General features: G+C 38.2%; 1 protein-coding gene across 3 annotated transcripts in view; it reads left to right on the top strand.

The window, feature by feature from the left end:
* EPHA6 (EPH receptor A6) overlaps nucleotides 1-8170 on the top strand; it is a 359369-nt gene extending 351199 nt beyond the window's left edge. For all 3 annotated transcript variants that reach the window (XM_050972812.1, XM_030234872.2, XM_050972823.1), the window contains 3 exons: nucleotides 2063-2256; nucleotides 4582-4731; nucleotides 7726-8170. In XM_050972812.1, coding sequence (XP_050828769.1) covers nucleotides 2063-2256; nucleotides 4582-4731; nucleotides 7726-7840 — 459 coding nt within the window. In that variant the 3' untranslated portion in view covers nucleotides 7841-8170. The remainder of the gene's footprint in view (nucleotides 1-2062; nucleotides 2257-4581; nucleotides 4732-7725) is intronic.
* Nucleotides 8171-18597: the final 10427 nt, after the last annotated feature.

Here is an 18597-nt window from a genome sequence, read left to right on the forward strand (position 1 = left end):
ATAAAGTGTGGCAGAGAAAATATATCAGGAAAATTGTGGTTGCTTTTGGGTTTTTCCTGAATAAATTACTTCAGCAAAACCTCATCAGCCCTCTATTGTTGTGTTGAGCAAATGCTATATATCTCTGAAAAGTAGAGCAGCTTTCCTGTTGCCTTAAAAACAAAATACATTTCATAAATTCCACATTTGCAACAGGCACAGTTTAATGTAAAAAATTTCAATATCTGCATTTTTGGGCTGCTAAGGATGGCCAGTACCAACTAAGCTCTGCCCCTCTCTGTCAGGAGTGTTTTATGAACCCACTTCTGACAAACTGCTTGAGATACATTAATAATAAATGGAAAAACAAATGTGAATAAGATTCCATGCACATGGTTGAGTTTCACCCATTCTGAGTCCGTGGGGGCATTTTTATCACTGGGAGGCAAGGTTCTGAAGGAAATATTTCCCTGGCAATGGGATGGTGGCATTTTTTCCTGTAACAGCAGCATGTACACTACAGGACCAAGTCTCCTGTGTTTATAAAACAGACAAGCAGCTGTGAGCAGCTACAAAAAGCTCATTCCATTTCCTGCCATGCTATCAGGGGGAGCTCAGGTCCTAATGTGGCTTCCTTACTCTTATTTTATTTACATAATGCTTGCAGCATAAGCATTAGGCATTGCTGAGCAGTGCCAGCATTAATTCAGAATTCAAATAGAGAATGGGGATATATTCCAGGATAATAAGATTGAATATATTGAAGCCAGAGCTGATGCTGTAAAACATTGATTTGCTGTAAACAGTTTAATGTAACCCCTTCCAGCTGCATTAATACATATGCAGCATGTACATACATCTGTGTGAAAATGATGAATGTCTCCTTGCAGCTCAGGGGGTATCAGTGCAGCAGGTATGTTCCTCCTAAGTGCACTGTGTGGTTATAAATATTGTCTGCAATCATCTGTACATTAGCAAACATTTAGCATTGGCTGGATTTTTATATGGGAGGGTTATGCATGTGTGGTCAGGCTGGTCTTTTTCCTAGCTTCTTTTTTGATCAGCCACTGAGTAGCTTTGCATTCCTTTTTAAGTAAAAAAGAATCCTGACTGTGTAATTTGTAACATCATCCCTGCTGCTACCACCACTCATTGCAGAACCTCCTGACCTTCCCTTGTGTTTTTTAAATCAAACCTTACAGAGGATGAATCCGTGTAAGCTGTTATGAATCCATGAAGCTTTTCATGTAACTTAGCTAGTTTTTCTAACTCCTATCAAGCCAGGCTGCTACTCTTCTTTTCAATCAATGTTTTTTGCTACCTTACTAAAAATAAGCTTTCCTTTGACTTGGATCAACATGTGATTTACATGATTTTCTTACATGTGATTTACCTGTGGCAGCAGATCTGCTTCTTTCTGAATCTTCACCAAACACATTTTATGTATCTGCTGAATCTGAAGGTCTCACTCACTTTAGGGTAATATCATAATTTTATTAACTTTTGTTTAGTCACAAACATCTCAGACATCGAGGTTTTTGAGGGAGACTGTACAAAACAACATTGCTGTAACTTGGTGTGGGGGACATTGTCAGAATTAATCATACTCTAAGGATCAGCAGAAAAATGGGAATACCAAGTAAATTACCAGGTGCCACAATGTGTATTTGTGGTGCTTGATTGTATTGGATTATTGCAACACACAAACACTGTGTCAAAATGCAAATATTAGAGCACGGTGGGATGCAGTGGCTGCAGCAGGTAAGTTTGTGGCCCCCTGAAGTGGAAAATGATGATGGTATTGCTGAATTCTTTATTCCCCTCCTGCTTGCTTAGCTGTTTGAAGGGGATGACCAGTGACCCTAAAAAAGTTCCTACTGTGTTTCATATGCCTACAAAATATTTCCTGTCTCCTCTGGTCACACCCCTGCCCGTCCTGATTCCCCAGGTGAAGCCCCAGCAATGCATAAAGTGATGGTGGCTGTGCCATGGATAATTTATCATCCCTGGTTTCTAATTATCAGTGTCACACTGTCCTTTCAGCATTTAATGCCTGGTAACCATACAGATTGTATTTCTGTAGGTTATACTGTCCATTGAAGAGGGCTACAGGCTTCCAGCTCCCATGGGCTGCCCAGCTTCCCTTCACCAGCTCATGCTTCACTGCTGGCAGAAGGAGAGGAACCACCGTCCCAAATTCAGTGACATTGTCAGCTTCCTGGACAAGCTGATCCGCAACCCCAGCACCCTTCACACCCTAGTGGAGGATGTCCTTGTGTAAGACTCTTTTTGATACATTCTGTTTTTTCATAACACATAGTGGCTATCATTATGGGTTTAGGGCATTAAGTAGGGGTGGAAGAACCACCTACTTAATGTTCTGAGTTCATAAAGTCATGCAGGTTCAAATAATTTTAAGTCCCTTTTAAGGTTTGCTTCATTGTTAATACACTGTTGTACAAGGAGCTTTTTTCTCAAGACATGCAGATTATATTAGGCTTTTTTATTATTATTTTTGTCTGAGTTCTGTTTCTGCACTATCTATCCTTAATCTTTGTGAATCTCTTTGTTCTTTTTTGTGTGTGTGCATTTTTCCTATGTGCTTGTTTTCTCTTTGTGATTTTTTTTCTCCATTCAGCAGCCTGTCTCTCCATCTGACAGTGCTCAAGCAATTTGTGAACTGCCTTGGAGTAATATCCTGCAGAAAGGAGCTGTGTCTTAGCTTGCTAAATCTTTATTTTCTGCAGCAGAATGGCAGCAATGATCAAATAAGAGACTATGCTGTTACCATCCACAAAAAATTCTTGCCCAGGGATTGTTTTTTTTTTTCATTAATAATGTTTCAGAAATGAATGCAGCCACAAGATAAGCAAGGCTGAGGTAGAAGAATTTGTCAGTATTTGTAGGCTTATTGATTCGAGCTGTCCCTGCATATATCAGCTGAAATCAGCAAAGGTGCAGGTGGCCTCACTCTCTTCAGTCACTAAGAGTCACCTTAAGATAAAGGTGCTTTCATGGAGACCCCATGGGCTTTGAAAGGGTTCTCAAGCCCTGAGTGGGGCTCGCTGAGAACCTTTAAATGTTTTTGAGAAGGGCTGAGCAACAAGACAAAATTGGGGCTGGTACCTTGCTGTGGGAAAGGCTGAATGGAGAAGTTGATAGGAAGACCTGGAGTGAGGGCTGCAGCCATTTCATCAACACAGACTAGACAAACTTGGCATGGATTAAATATCCATGCCTTAGAGTTAACATCCTCTATGTGTGTATTCATATAAATATATATATATGTGACTTGCTCTTTGTACCTGGATCACTTTATTTAGCATCAGAGTAATGGATTTTTATCTCTTTTTATTAAAATCATAATTTAGGATCTAAAATACCTATGCTTTATTGAACTATGACTGATTTCACCTGCTTGTGAAAGTCAGTCAGTCTTTTTTTTCCATTCATTTGAGAATGCTTGATGAAGTTGTTGGGTAACCTTCTATAGAACCATAGAGTAATTCAGATGGGAAGGGACCATGCTAGGTCTTTAACTACAGTTTGTACTTAACTGTGTTCTCCTATCCTTCACCTTCTCCCCCTATCATTTTGATAATATGAATGAAAATACTTACTCTATTTGAGTATGTGTGGGTGAAACTTGGTTCATTAAGATAGGAGGCTGTGTTGCTTCCCATGTTACACATGAAGTCATGTTCCATCAGTAAATGTTGGGTGGCTTTTGCTGTGTAAATTTTCATTTACAATAAATTGTGTCTCTCTCCTAAAGACTATCACAAAGCTTTTGCAAACAGCAGTGTGCATTTTCTGCATTTTGTTCATACAATTTCTCTATATAAAATGCATAAAGCAAGTGGAACTTGTGAGCCCTCCAAATGTGGCACACAAGAGAAGACTGGAAATCAGTGCCCCAAAATTACAATCTTTTTTCTTTTCCATCTTTCTGTTTCAGTTGTGATAATATTAGGGGGAAAAGCTCAAAAAGAAATGTGACTAAATTAGCTCCTTCCATTTTATTTTCTACTCTATGTAATTCTATGTAAAAGTAAAGATATGACATTTTATTCTTTCGGCTTCTTTTAGGGTGAATTTTAGCTTTTGAGTACTGTAATCAAAGTGTTCCTGTAGCATAATGGTATCACAATGAGAAGCCATCTGGGGTGATTGTAGGTAAATGTAAAAATCATCTCATGGCGGTTTAATTTTTTTAATTGCCTCTTATGCTAAATTTTCATTGTTCTCTACATTGAATACTGTATCAAAAATTATTATAATCCTGAACATGTTGATCTGCAAGGAAACATTCTGGGGAGCAAAAAGAAGTGCAGTGGGAGAGGCCTACTCCTCAGTGTGTTACTGAGCTACAGTTCTTTAATAAAATGTATTGTTTAAGTAGTGCATCTTGGCAGACTGAAGTGATTTATAAGTTTTAGACAAGAGGTTAAAGAGATCTTCAGTTAAGGTCTGACCTTTACAGCTCAGACTCCCCTCTCATTCCTTCTGCCTTTTAGTAAAAGCTATGTCTACCAGGGTAAATTGGGTGTCACATTTTGTATTGCTTGGTAACCTTTGCATTTTTTTGTTGTTTGTTTACAGAATGCCAGATTCACCTGGTGAAGTTCCAGAATATCCTTTGTTTGTTTCAGTCAGTGACTGGCTGGATTCCATAAAAATGGGTCAGTATAAAAATAACTTCATGGCAGCAGGTTTCACAACTTTGGATATGGTTTCAAGAATGAATATTGAGTAAGTATATAATCTATTATCCCTGAGTAAGTACATAATCTATTATCCCTACAGTGACTAATTAATCTGATTTTGGATGCTGCAGACACACAAATATTGCAGAGTATGGAACATTTCATTTCATTTCCTTTCCTTCCTCAGCTCACAAAAGACAAATGCATTTATTTAGCAAAACAACACACGAAATGTATGATGAAGTGACCCAGAATTGTTAGATCCACTCTGCAACTACACCAAACACAACCAAAGGCCAGGGATGTGTGTTTCTTGGGGAATCAGTTTTGATCTAGACCACTGAAATAAGTGGCAAAAATATTTTCTTACTTTGCTATGAATATCACCCAGACTTTTTCAGTCCTAACAAAGAAGTTCCAACCATCTCTGACACCACCCTGTGGTTTTTTAATGCAAACCCTTCACTCAATACAGAAGGTGTTTGGGCAAACCATAGATTCATATGGTAGCATGATGATGGGATCTGTTTTGTTCTCTATTCCCTTCCCAAGAATACCCAATCTTTTATTTGATGCTGGAACTGCCTGTATTAATGGTAGCTGTCAGTTAAGATTGAAGAATTTTACATGTAAAGTTAGGACTGATTTTCTCACGTGCATCATTTCATATTCACCTACATTGAATTCTATCTACCACATTACAGCATAGTCACTTACTCTTGTGAGATCCTTCCAAAATTCTGCACAGCTGCCCCTTTCCCTTCCTGCCCTGAACAATTCAGCCTCACCAGCTGAGTTGTTCACCTCTTGCTCACATGTTTTCCCAGACCATTTACTGATTTCTTGAACAACAGTGTTCAACATTATCCCAGCAGAGGTCCCTGCAGATTTAAATCAATGACTACATTGTAAAACCTGACCATTTACTGCTAACCTCCCGTATTTAAACAGTTATTTAGTCATGCAAAGACCACACTATGCTACATATTATGTTATACCCCATATTACACAGAAGTTGCTGCTCATTTTCATTATAAAGCTTTTGTGAGGAATCTTCTCTAAAACTTTTGGAAATCCAAGTGAGGTGTATCAAATGAATCATCTGCATCCACTGGGAACAAGTAATTTGATAAAACAGAACTTTTATTTGCAAAAGTCATGGTGACTCAAGATGCTCATGTATCCAAGCATCCAGTAATTTTGTACTTTCCTGTAGTTTCTCTTACGCCCTGTAACGATCACAGACTCACGGGTCTGTGGTTCCCCAGATCTTCCCTGGAAACATTTTGTCTGGCACCATGCTCCATACTTCAGGCACCAAGACATTTTTTAACATGTGGAGCACAGCTGGTAACTCCCTCTCTCACAACCCTGATAGTAAGTCCATTATTTCATCTTCATTTTCTTTTGGAACTTTTGCCTAAATATAATCTTGTCTGGACATGGGCTGCTGCTTGCTTTTACAGTTTTTCCTATAACCTCTCCTGCAGTTACTTGAGATACTCTGGCAAGTCCCCCAGAAAGGATCTGGCATGGGATCCATTTCAATTTCTTCCACAGTGAATGTCAACTTAAATGGTTAAGTTTTCCAACAACGGCCACTCCTTCAGTGCTCTTTTATGCCCAAATCATCGTTAGACTCTACACATTTTATGGCAGGTTTCTTGTACCCAGTGAGTTTGCAAAAAGATTTATTATAAGTTTTATTTTTTTATATTTTATTATTGGGGTTGTTTTTTCTGTTTGCTCCTCAAGTTCCTTTTTAGTCTGCCTTACTGTGCTTTTACAGCTAATCTAAGGTTATCATCCTTTCTACTTCCTTTAGATACCATTTCAACTCTTTGAGACATTCCCTCTCTCTTCAAATAATTTGTGTTACACAAGACCTGCTGGCTTCTTTCTGTGCTTTATCAGGCCTTCATTCCTGATAAATGCTAAGCATTGGTCTTGCATTTCTAACACCCCTCTCCACTTCATTCTTTAAAAAAGCTTCATTCTTTACACTGACTCCTTTTAGTTTCTCAGATGCTCAATACTTTTGCTGACCTCAAGTGTTGTCTGTCATGCCCCATGAGAATGTTAAGCCTGAGCACATCATAGTTGCAACCTCTGCAGTGGTTCCTCAACTGGAGGATACAGATCTGGAGATCAGATGCAGATATCTGGAAGTGCACATCTGAAACTCATGAAGGCCATGCTTTATCCCATGAGCTCCTTTACTGGTTGTACCATCATACAGTTTTTGAGGATAAAGAGGCAATATATGTCTATGTCCCAGTGTGGGATTTGCATAATGGACAAAACTGGCATATCTGAAGTTTCCTCTTTTCAGTGCCTCTGTGATTTTGTCAGCTCTTGCAGCTGGGGGTGTTTATAGAAAAACTAAGGTCGTTGATTGTGCTGAACTCTGGTGGCTGTTGACTTCATTCCTGCCAAAGAGTCGAGCCCTGTGGGTGACAAGAGCTACCTACTCTGGGGTGCAGGGCTAGATTAGATGAAGGGAAACCGGGAGGGAAATCAGGGTTAGTCTGGAAAATTCACTGCTAATTTCATCTTTAGACCACCTCTCACTACCTCACTCACATTCCCCAAATCATCAGAAGCAGGACCTCTGTTATTTCTGCCTCAGAACTGTGATACTGAGTGTGTAAGCCCCAATCCTTTTCCAGTATGAGTGCGAAACAGTTGCTACAATACCCATTACTAAAAATGGGCTATTGGAACTCACCTGGTTAGTCCTTGAGATTTGGAAAGATTAATTGACCATTAGTATCACTAATAAGCCTGGGTATCACTAATTTAGAGCACTAAGCCCCAGTGCTCTAAATACATCTTTTTATTATATTCTTTTTCTTAAATGACTGTTTTTTCAAAAATTTTAATTGACAGATGCAGAAAAATTTAACATTTGCAGCTTTCTTATATGCCGTGGCCAGGAAGGTAAACTGTCCTGGAGAAGAAGTAATCATATATCATATTCTTTTGTGCACCAGAGGCTTTATTATATTTGCATCCAAGATGAAACTTTTTTATCTTGCAGTGACATTAGAAGAATTGGAGTTGCACTCATTGGACACCAGAGACGAATAGTCAGCAGTTTACAGACTTTGCGGTTACACATGATGCACATACAGGAGAAAGGATTTCATGTATGAAAGTAATAGAAGCAACTGTGTTTTGTGCCTCAGCATTTCTAAAATGGAAAAATATTCTCATTCTTCCCTCCTGCTCTTCCCAACTTCAAGAACTGCAGTCTCCAGTTCAGACTATACAAGTACTTCTATGTTAATGCTTCCAAACCGGAATTTTTAATCACACTGCACAGCTCCTCCACCAGTTCTCTGCCGATAAAATCCTGGCCTACTGCAAGACTCTTGCTACACATTGATGAATAACTCAGCATGGATGTGTAACTTTGTATTACAGTATTTGGGAAACTTTCATGGACTTACTTGAAAGTAGTAATCTATTTGGCCTGGTGTGGCTTCTTTATCGATGTATTTAGAATTTGCTGGTAGATCAAAAAGTATTTGACTTCTTTCATGTTCTGTGACCATGTAACTTCCAACACCAAATGTGCAATCAAAAAGAAGTTTAACATAAATATTTATTTTATCTCTTAATTAAATCCAAAAGTATGTGTCCTATCATTATATTACTTTCTAATAGTTTGAATGCTGGTAAGCCGGTGCCTCAAAACATTAGTATTGTTTGCAGAAATGACTGATGATTTTATGTAGCGAGTTTTCATTGTGTGAATAATTGGAAGCATAGTGAGGAAGGTTCTTGATTTTCAATTACTTTAGCACTCGACACTTTTTATGCTTTACATTTTAGATTAGGTTGGAAATTTTGTTTAGCCTTGGGATTCCTCACCACCCTACAACCCTTTTTTTTTTTTAATTGTAATACTCAGCATTTGCTTCTACTACTGGAAGACTGGTTGTAGTGTTCCCATGACCACATGTAAAACACAGTTGTCAGCTCTGTTGCGGACACACAGATTTCAGAAGAGCTTTCTGTTTCAAACATGCAGGTCTCTGCTGTTGGATAGGGAATCATCTCCAGCAGCAGCAGCAGAGCTCAGAGGGCCAGCCATGGGTGGGATGATGGGATCATTTCTGTGGGAGCAGGCTGGCCATATCCTCTTCCAGCCAAGGGCAGCAGCACAGCCCTGCTGCTGCTGGAAGTTACAGGCTGCAGGATGCAGACCTTGCACAAAGGCAGAAAAGGAGATGCAGGACAGCAGTGTGGTAACGTGTTGCCTTGAGCCTACTTCTAACTGCTTTTAGAAGTTAAAAAGCAAACTGCTGAAATGGAGCTCTGGTCATTCCAGGCCAGATCTTCATTTAGTACAGATCTCTAAAGGACATTGGAGGTATTACCTTTAGAACCCTTCAATAGCCATATTTACATGCAAGAAAATGTCAGCAAAGGCCTAACATAATATTTGTACCTCTCGAAGACTTCCAGCTTCCATGTTTTGTTCAGACAACTGACGCAGACGTGCTGGGCTACATTTCCAAACTTTTGCATGGGATATGCACTCCTGGGAGCAGGGGCAGGACCGCATGGCCGTGCTATGGGAACCCCACGCAGATCTACAATGCATGTCACATGTAACCCTGTGCAGAAGCTTCTCATCATTCTTGTGTCCTTTGGAGGATATCTTTCAGTTCCGTGGCATTCCAATGTACTCAAGCATTGCAGCTCTTCTGTTAAAATGTGCATTTGGGTAATCAGTATAATCTATGTGTATATCAAAAGGATCTAACTACTTTGTGTATCATGATGGTATTTACTGCTTCATTTACAGCTTGTAAATCACAAGGTATTTCCTAAATCTTGGAAAAGGCTGCCGTTGTATATCAGTGACAAAGAATGAAAATCAGAAAGCAACTCAGAAAAGATTATGCTTCCAACCAGATCCCAGAGTAAGACACATGAGGCCTGATTCGCTGTTGTCAATTTATGTTGGAATAATTGCATTAATTTAGGTGAGATAGCAGGAATGCACTAAGTAATTTTTTCTTTCTTTCATTAAAAAAAAGGGCAGATGTAACTGAGGAAAGAGTTTTCTGAAGATCAGGAGCCCCTGGTGTTCTACAATGCCAATTTGATGAGCTTGTTTAAAGAAGGGCAGCTTCAATCCTATTGTAGTTCCAAAGGTAATTTTGTCAGCAGGAGTATTCCCACTGAAGTCATCAGTCCAGCACAAGGATGTGAGTTTTGTAGGATCACAGCCCTTCAGTGGGGAAAAAACATTTGTTCTTTTCTGTGACTGTCACTTGAAAAATTCTCCCTGATTTCCACATCTGAATAATTTTTTGGTAGAGGTACTCTTACAGAAAGAAAATCATACTTACCTGAAACCTTTTGAAAAATACTGACACACCACAGAGTAATTTAAAAGTGGATTTTGCTTCATCATTTTATTATCCATTTTGCCTATCATTGCTTCCATGGCCAACAGCAGGACATCTGTGGAATGAGCCTTTCTCAAAACTTAATCCATTACTGAGAGATATGAGTCTGTTGTTTGTTATTGGAGTTTCAAAATCATTCATAGCTGACCCAAACCACGTATGTGCACTTTTAAATTGTCTTTTGCCAGTTTTTTTTTTTTGTTCCTGGTAGTGAGGATGCAGAATTGACATAGTTATATGCACACAACCTGGATGTATTTAATGAAAATTAATTTCTAAATTTATCACACAACTGAAAATATTTTTCAATAGAAAATAATATAACAAAGTAAAACATTTATTAATCAGATATATTTTTTATATAAACAAGAGTTTGGGTGACCAGAAAGGAAAGAACAAGGAATTCTTTGAGTGAGCACAATAACAATTCTTTGAATTGTTAATAACATTGTAAATCCAGGATTTTGTGGCATTATACAGCTTGTTTTTCTGTTGTTGTTTTTGCAGTGATGACACTTTTCTAATAGTTATCTTGATGACATTTACATTTTCCCCATTTTGGAAATGTTTTATTTGCTCTTGCGCTGATTCCTAGTCTATTCTTGCTTTAGTTTAGCGATTTGTTCATATTTTTTAATTTAAAAACAAAACAAAAAAACAACCCTAACAGGTGTTATTTTTCAAATGTGAAATTCTGTAAAGGCCACAAATGTATATGTGAAATTAGAATAACTTTCTTTGTTACAGGAAATTCTTTCTTCAGGGGAAATTAGCTCTAATTATCCTGCATACTGCAGTCTACAGCTGGAGTTTAAATTTGATAAATTAAAGCAAATTAAATAGGCTGGTTTTGAGAATCTGGCCCACATTACAGAGTGCTTTATGACTAAAAGTACCCATTGAAAGTTCACAAAATAAAGTGTGAGCTATATGCAAGCAACAAAGAAAAGATGTCATAACGTGGATGTGTCTAAAGAAATAATTCTTACCTGTTTCTCTGCATTCAGTGACAGCTCATCCATTCCAATATTTGTGCTTAGTCAGATGAATTTCATGCCTTAATTGTATCCAGTCGTTTTGCTGAACCTGTGAAACAGAGAGGATCTTGTTCACGATGTTCATGGTGTGAAAACTGAACAAGGCACAGCAGAATGTTTAATAGAATTTACTCATGAGGTGTCTGCACATTGGAATTATTGAGAAACAACAGGAAGCCATGAGGTGAAAGGAAGAGAATTGAGCCACGTCATTGAAATTTTTCTCAAACAAAATTTACCCTTTTTGTTTTCCATGAACTTGAATCCAGTCTCTATCCAATAAATGCTTACAAACATGCCATGCTTCAGGACAGCAGACAGCATAAAGCAATCCTTTACTTGCAAATAGTGCACTCAACATTAAAATAAATTCATGAGTAAATTAGTCAAATAAATTCTGTGTCCAATATTCTATTAGGTATTACTCGGATTATTCTGACACAGAACTCATAGACTACAGTACTTTGATTTTTACATCACTTAAGACTGACTATCCATTTGCATTTTTAATATGAGCCTAACACAGGGCTTCATTAATGTCTTTTTCAATGCAGATTCCAACAGGATCCAAAGATGGGTCATAAGTAACCAACAGACCTCCTTTATCCTGAATCAGCTGAGATTTACCATGAGGGATAGCAGGGACTGTGGAGATGCCTAGTGAGACTGCATTACCCACAGCAATTTCCATGTCAGAATGACCCCATAGGACCACATCAGCCACCAAGGTAAAGCAGCTCAGAACATTCTTGACCTTGTATTGAAGAGCACTTCCCCTTTTCCAGCTGGCCCTGTTGTGAAGTGCAGCAGTTATTGAACTGTTTTACCTCAGCTGATGGAATGGTTCTGTGGGACATGTTCTGGCAGCTCAGAATTCTCTTACGAACACAGGGTACCTGTAACTACCCTGTCATGGGCTCACTCTGTCTTGGAATATTCCTTCAGAGAGTGAAAAGCAGGACTTGCCTCTAATCCAGTCCAACATTTCTTTAGTTAAAATCATTATAAAAAGTCTGTCTTCCATTGCATCTTCCAGGAAAAGCACTAAAAATAGAGACACTTTGCACATGGTTGAAGAACTCTGTATTCTGTTAAACAGTTTTCTTTCAGAATACCCTTGTTCACCAATTGTAATGAATCTTTTCTGAATAAATAGCAAAGATAATTTCTTTTTTATAACAGTCCTACAATTATTTTTTGAGAGTGAGGGGAAAATGTGTTGGCCTGAGCTAACTCTTAGTAGGACAAGATCTTGAAATCTCCTGGGGAGACAAATGAATCAGCTCTGGAAAAAAAAGTACTCCCTAAAACCTACAATAAATTAAAAAGGGGAAAACTGTCCACACTGTGCCAAGGAGTTCTAAAACAACCTCAAGAGTTGCATAATACAGTGCCAAGTACTTACAGCTGGCAAAACTTTCCACAATCCTGTCTTTAGTAGTGCACACTGCCCATCCATGAGTATTGAATATAATTCTTCAAATTACAGACCAGGATATGGTGAACATGTTGTGGTTATAAAATATTTGTCTATATGTACATAAAGAATTGTAAATAGAATGTATATCGTAATAATCAGATTTTTCAAACCTACAGAATTGATTACCTATTACCAACAGCACTAATGGGGTTTATTTGCTTTTTAAAATTTTCGTGGCATGCACTATATGTTATAGTTCTTCCCAAAATTCCTTGGCTTGTCAGCGGGAAATGGACAGCCTCTCTTTTCCTCCACTGGTAGAAAAAAAACATTTTCAAACTGGCTCAGAGAAAGCTGCCTGCTCACCTTTCTGCTGCCACCTCACCCAATCCCTTCCTGCTGATTCTCTTCCACTCAGCTAATTACTGCAGAAATTAGTGATCCCAAAGGGGAAGCAAGGTGCCCATGAGCCAGCAGAACTAGCAAGATGGAGTTCATACTATAAAGAGTTTTCAGTTCCTCTGCTGAAATCACCAAAGATGTTTACAGAGTACATAAATTATTTTCTTTTAAATGACCATTTATGGACACCTAGGAGGTTAAAAAGTGGAAAATTTTCAAGGGCATATAAGTAGGGATATGCCAAAATATAGCATAAAAAGACAAATTGACTTTTAAAAGGGAAAAACAACAACAACATTTGATGAAAAGCCTAAGGTTAAAAAACAGACTAAACCATATTTCCATATTTTAAATGTGAAATAAGGTAACACCAGTTCAGTGGAATCTATTTGTGTGTATATTTCTTTAAATATCTTGCACGAGTACATCTTACTTTCCTTTCCTTCAAGAGATTTCCCAAGTACCTATCTCTTCCAGAAAGGTTTAGCCTATTATCTGATATTTTCATACCTGAATAATTAAACTGGAATAAGAAATGCAAGTTCTGACAGTGAAGATATGGGGGGAACAATAGAATGAAAAAGATCAGTCTCAAAGTAATTTAAAGTTTTCACATCTGTTCTGCTGTGTTCCTGTCCAAAATTTTTACCTGTATCTGTCTGAGAACTTTGACTGGTTCTGCACACATTTCAGTGCCACCTCAGAAACTCCTAAGTCTGTAAACAGGTCTGAGTTTGTGCAGCTTAATTAATATAAAAAGGGTGATTTGACATGGAACTTTATACAAGACTGAGCTAGGCATAATCAAAAATCAAAATCCCTATAAAATAACTGTTAAGACACCATGTGATATTTTGCCTTATTATACTAACACCCCTTCATTTCTGACAATTCACTGAAGAACTGGCCAGCAGCATGTATGTTGAGTGGTAGGTAAGCCAAAACCCTGAGACTGAAAACCCACAAATCAAAGAGAAATCCAGGTCTCTACATTCTGAACTATGGGATGTCAAGGGACTCTAGAGAAAGTAACCTTGAATCTAGGATCTGGAAAGTCAGGTTTGGGAGAAATCTGCTTTAGAACCCAAATATTCCTTTCTGGTTGTGGATGATGGAAAATGGTCCAATGAAACAGTCTAGGGACTATTTTCATAGTATCATCACCACATAATGTTCTGAGTGATAAGAAGGAAAAAAATATCTATTTTCTGACCTTTCAGGTTCTAGCCCAGGACAAAAAAAAACAGATACAGTTGTCATAATTGAAATTGGAGAGTCCAGCAGACAGAATTCTGAATGACTAATTGTTCTTATAGCTACATACTGACTTTCTTGAGAGGAACCTAAAAAAATAATAAAACATAGAAATCTCCAGTTAATATTGGCTTGGAAACCAAATTTTCAGTTTTCTCTCATTCAGACTGCTTTTTAATTGAAAATTATTAGTAGGAAAAATGAAAGGCATAATAGGATTATTATTTTTTTCCTGTAAGAAGCTGGGTGCTCTGAGCTGTATAACTTACTATCACAGTCTCTTTGTGTAAAATAGGATTATCTGAAAAAGACAAAGTGCAGCCAGTGCTCCAAATCTGTAGATTATTTGTCACTAATTGTCAGTTTGGGAAGTTCCATTTTTGTCTTGGGCGAGTTCTGCTCCACCACACCTGGTATTTCCAAATCCTGCTGAATGATTTTAATGAACATCTTGATTAATTCCCGGGAGAGTGATATGACTGTGAGGAATTAAAAGTTTCTGTGTTAATGGGCAATAGTGTTGCTGTGATCTAAAATCATGAGAGTTTGTTACTGACTTTCATGGCAGCGAGAACAGCCCAATGTTCATTATTTTCTGTAGGGAGGCTCCAGCTCTGCAAACAGATTCTCCTTTCCTGCATCCCACTACTGTCATGGTTAATTTCTTGTTAGAGAACCAGCATTTATTGGGACACGAGCTCTCTTGTCATTTAAATAGATTGCTAAAAGTTTTTGCTGGTTTTAATTGTTCTGTTGAAGCGTTTCAGGTTGAGATGTAAGTTGGTCCCTCAGGGCATGATCCAAAGTCAGCTGTATCCATAAGAAGAGGTCAAGTGAGTGAAACAGGTTTTGAATCAAAGGTTTCTACAGATTTTTCTGGAACAGATGACCTCATTTAATGGGGAGAAGAGAGTGCACTGAGCCTAAAAGACAAGGCTGCTACCTCAGGGATGTGATCAAGTAAGCTGTGGTTACCTTCAACATGGAAAAGGTAAAATGCAAGGTACAAAATTTGGGTGCTGCAGTGTTTGTTGTTTTCTCTCGCATGGATGGTCAACTCTGACTTTAGAATTAGGTACCTAAATGACCTACACATCTAACAGGGTATCTAGCAGAAATTGTCTGGCTTTGTGGGTTTTTTCTCCCCAAATAATTTCACAAACTTCTGGATTTAAATTCAGAATGAAACCACCAGCCCCATCAAACAAACAGAATTTCCAAAACAAATAGGACTTTTCTATCTTTCTTCTTTCCTAAACATAAATCAGGATGCAATATGGTCTCCCTTTCATAACACAAGTTCTGACTGATGATTTGCCTCTTTGAACAAGCTGCTTCATACTCCTGGTGCACTGCAGTCTAAGTTTTCAGATTTGCCAGTTAATGAATGGCACAGTAGCAAATAAAATAACAAATGCCCTCTTCGTGGTTCCATTTTCTGGATTCTTTTACTAATTCCCTATCTGGAGAAAACCATCCCACTCCAAGATTCCTAATAAGGAAACCTGTAAGCATTTTACAGCCTAATGGCCATTATTCCCTATCTGCATCTCCCCAAGAAACAGTGAGCTTTGAATTGGCAGTGCACTTTTTTACTACCATTTCTTCTGCAGCAGTTTCTTCTCCCAACTCTTCTAAGTAAGGCTGAGAGGTCTATTTCACTAAAAGTGGGAAAAGTTGTTTCTTTGTTAACTCTGGTGACAGGATTCAGTGTTTGTTCCTCTTACCCAGAGCCTGCCATCTGCTTCTGGTGAGGCCAAGACCAACATTCTCTGGTGGTATCAGTTACTTGACACACAGTGCTGCCGTGACTGAAAACCCAGAGACATAAAAAGGGCTCATTCTTCTCTGGGGTGGTATAAATCCTACTGACTTGGGGAACTTCTCTGCACTTCTCAGGATTGCACCTGCAGTTTAGCAAGAAAAAAAAAATCTTTAAAAGATCACGTGAAACCCTGTTTACTGAAAGGCAATAGTTTCTTTTCTAGCAAAGTAACATTCATTGATCTAGTTGGAATAAACCGTTTTAATTTTGTCATCACTTTTTTAAAGAAAAACAAACCACTTTGACTTTCAGAAAAAAAATACAGAAATAATATTTTGCTACCTTCCAAACATTTGCTTTGATTTACTTTTGGAAGATAACGTGGTTGGTATGTTTTCTCAGGATAGCCTCTATCTATTTCTGTGTGTTGGTTTTAAATGTATCTGAATTAAAAGGGGTTTTAATCTCTGTCTCTTATGTGAAATTAGATTGTACAAAACTAAATATGACTGCTCTTCATAGTTTGCTGTTCTAGCATAGCCATAAAATGTATCAATGTATGTGTATATATGAATAAATATTTGATGACAGACACTTTAGATTATATATTTAAGCAGCCATGTCAAAACTTCAGAAGTAGATGGCTTCAAAAGCAATGGTATAGTCATAATACTTGCAAATTATTTTATAAAATCAAACCATGGCCTCAGCACAGATCTCATATCCCTACCAGTAGTCTGAAACCCACCTTTTCTTTAGACCCCTGCTAAGGTTTGTTTTGCCATTGCTTCTTTAACCAAGACATATTTGAATAATGACAACTGCCCGTGGCTCAGTCTTCAGCACTCATCTCCCAGCAGAGTTGCCCTGGTGCTGCAGTTCCAGAGGCTCTGGGCTCCACCTCCATGGGTCTGAGCTCTGTGGCTCTGGAGCCGCTCCTTCTGGGAGATGAACTTTGCACAGCCAGTGTCGATGCTTCCCCCTGGGACTGCCTCACTCCCCAAAATTACTTTTCTTCACCTAATACATCTCCCATACACGTCCCACTGCACTTTCTTTTTGCCTGTTTATAATGGTACTGTAGGAATATCCGTGGAATAAAAAGCTTACCCTACTGATTTGCAGTCCCAAGGGGAATTTACATTAGACATGAAGTTGTTATTATTTACTGAAAAGTGGTGTTCTCTTCTTTTCTTTATTATTATGATTCTATTCCTATGATACTATGATGTTTCATGTAAATTTTCATGTGCTGGCATGCCTACAAGTTAATAGTGTAATAGAATGCTCAGCTCTCAACATTAGAGTGTTTTTAAGGTGAATTGCATCACACATGCCATCTCTTTGCAGAAAGAATATGGGGTTTGGCAAAACTACCTGCTGAGCAACATAATGAGATTTTTGTACAAAGTACAAGTTATTGATTATTATTGTATTTTATTTTTCTATGATTTCCTAAGAGGCATTATCAGGTCTTACAGATGGGGTAAGCCTGTTTATTAAGATATTTATTAGCAAATAAAAGTTACAGTACTGGTGGTTATTTTGGAGTTAATGGTGTTTGTTTGGCCTTAAGTTACTAACATAATGATCCACAGTGAAGCCATACATGATCATGCAAAAAAATCCCAGCTGCTTAACACAGGGTGGTGTACTAATAAAGATGGACTGGCAATACTCTCCAACACTTGAGATGCTTCAGGGTGGTGTTGTTTTCTTCAGCTAAAAAATGCTCTTCTGTGCTTACCACTGAGCATTTATGCTCAAAAAGCACAAACAGTTCACAGCATGAGGGAGAAAAAAAACATACACATTAAAAGCTGCAAACAGCCGTGCTCTCTCCTTCTTGGGAAACACTGTCAATCTGAATTTTAAATGGCTTTTAATGCGTTATTAAGATTCTGCAGTACCGTTCACCCTCCTCATGGTGATTCACTGAGCCATGCAACTCCTCTAGTATTTGTCAAAACTTTCACTGACAAAAGCAGTTTTAAAACTGATCGTATTATGTAAATAATTCCAGGGCAATGCACAACGATTCACAGAGAAGTGAATGCCATATACAATACCCAGACCCTACCTCAGAAAGCTTCAAGTTATAATGAGCCTTTCATTGCATAAAATCACTTGCATGCAATGCAAGACTGAACAGAAGTAGCTGTAAAGTAATAGGAAATGAGTGTCAGATGCCCACAGTCCATTACATCCTCTTTATTTTACATGGGAAGAGCTTTCTCACTGAGGACTGTCAGGTTTAACACAGTGTACATAATGAAGAATGAATATTTCATTTTAGATCTGGTTACAGAAATGCCTTTGCAGGTCTGTGTTCTCCACTGAATTCTGAACGACTCCTCAGATATGGGCTGATTTCAAATAGAAACACCCTCCTCTACCATATATACCTCACAACGTGATTAGAGTCTAGGAAGTGCTTCCTCACAGAGTTTCACTGTGGGATTAATGCTACCTGCCTGTTCCTTTAGTGGCTCATAATGCCACTACAAGGGAATCTCATGTTTTATTTGGAACCTTCCTGATACAGGAAATACGGCAAACATTGAAACAATCTGACGGGACTATGCTAAGCATTAAAAAAAAAAAAAAA

The sequence above is a fragment of the Serinus canaria genome, chromosome 1 (genome assembly GCF_022539315.1).
Source record: "Serinus canaria isolate serCan28SL12 chromosome 1, serCan2020, whole genome shotgun sequence".
In the NCBI taxonomy this organism is placed as follows: domain Eukaryota; kingdom Metazoa; phylum Chordata; class Aves; order Passeriformes; family Fringillidae; genus Serinus; species Serinus canaria.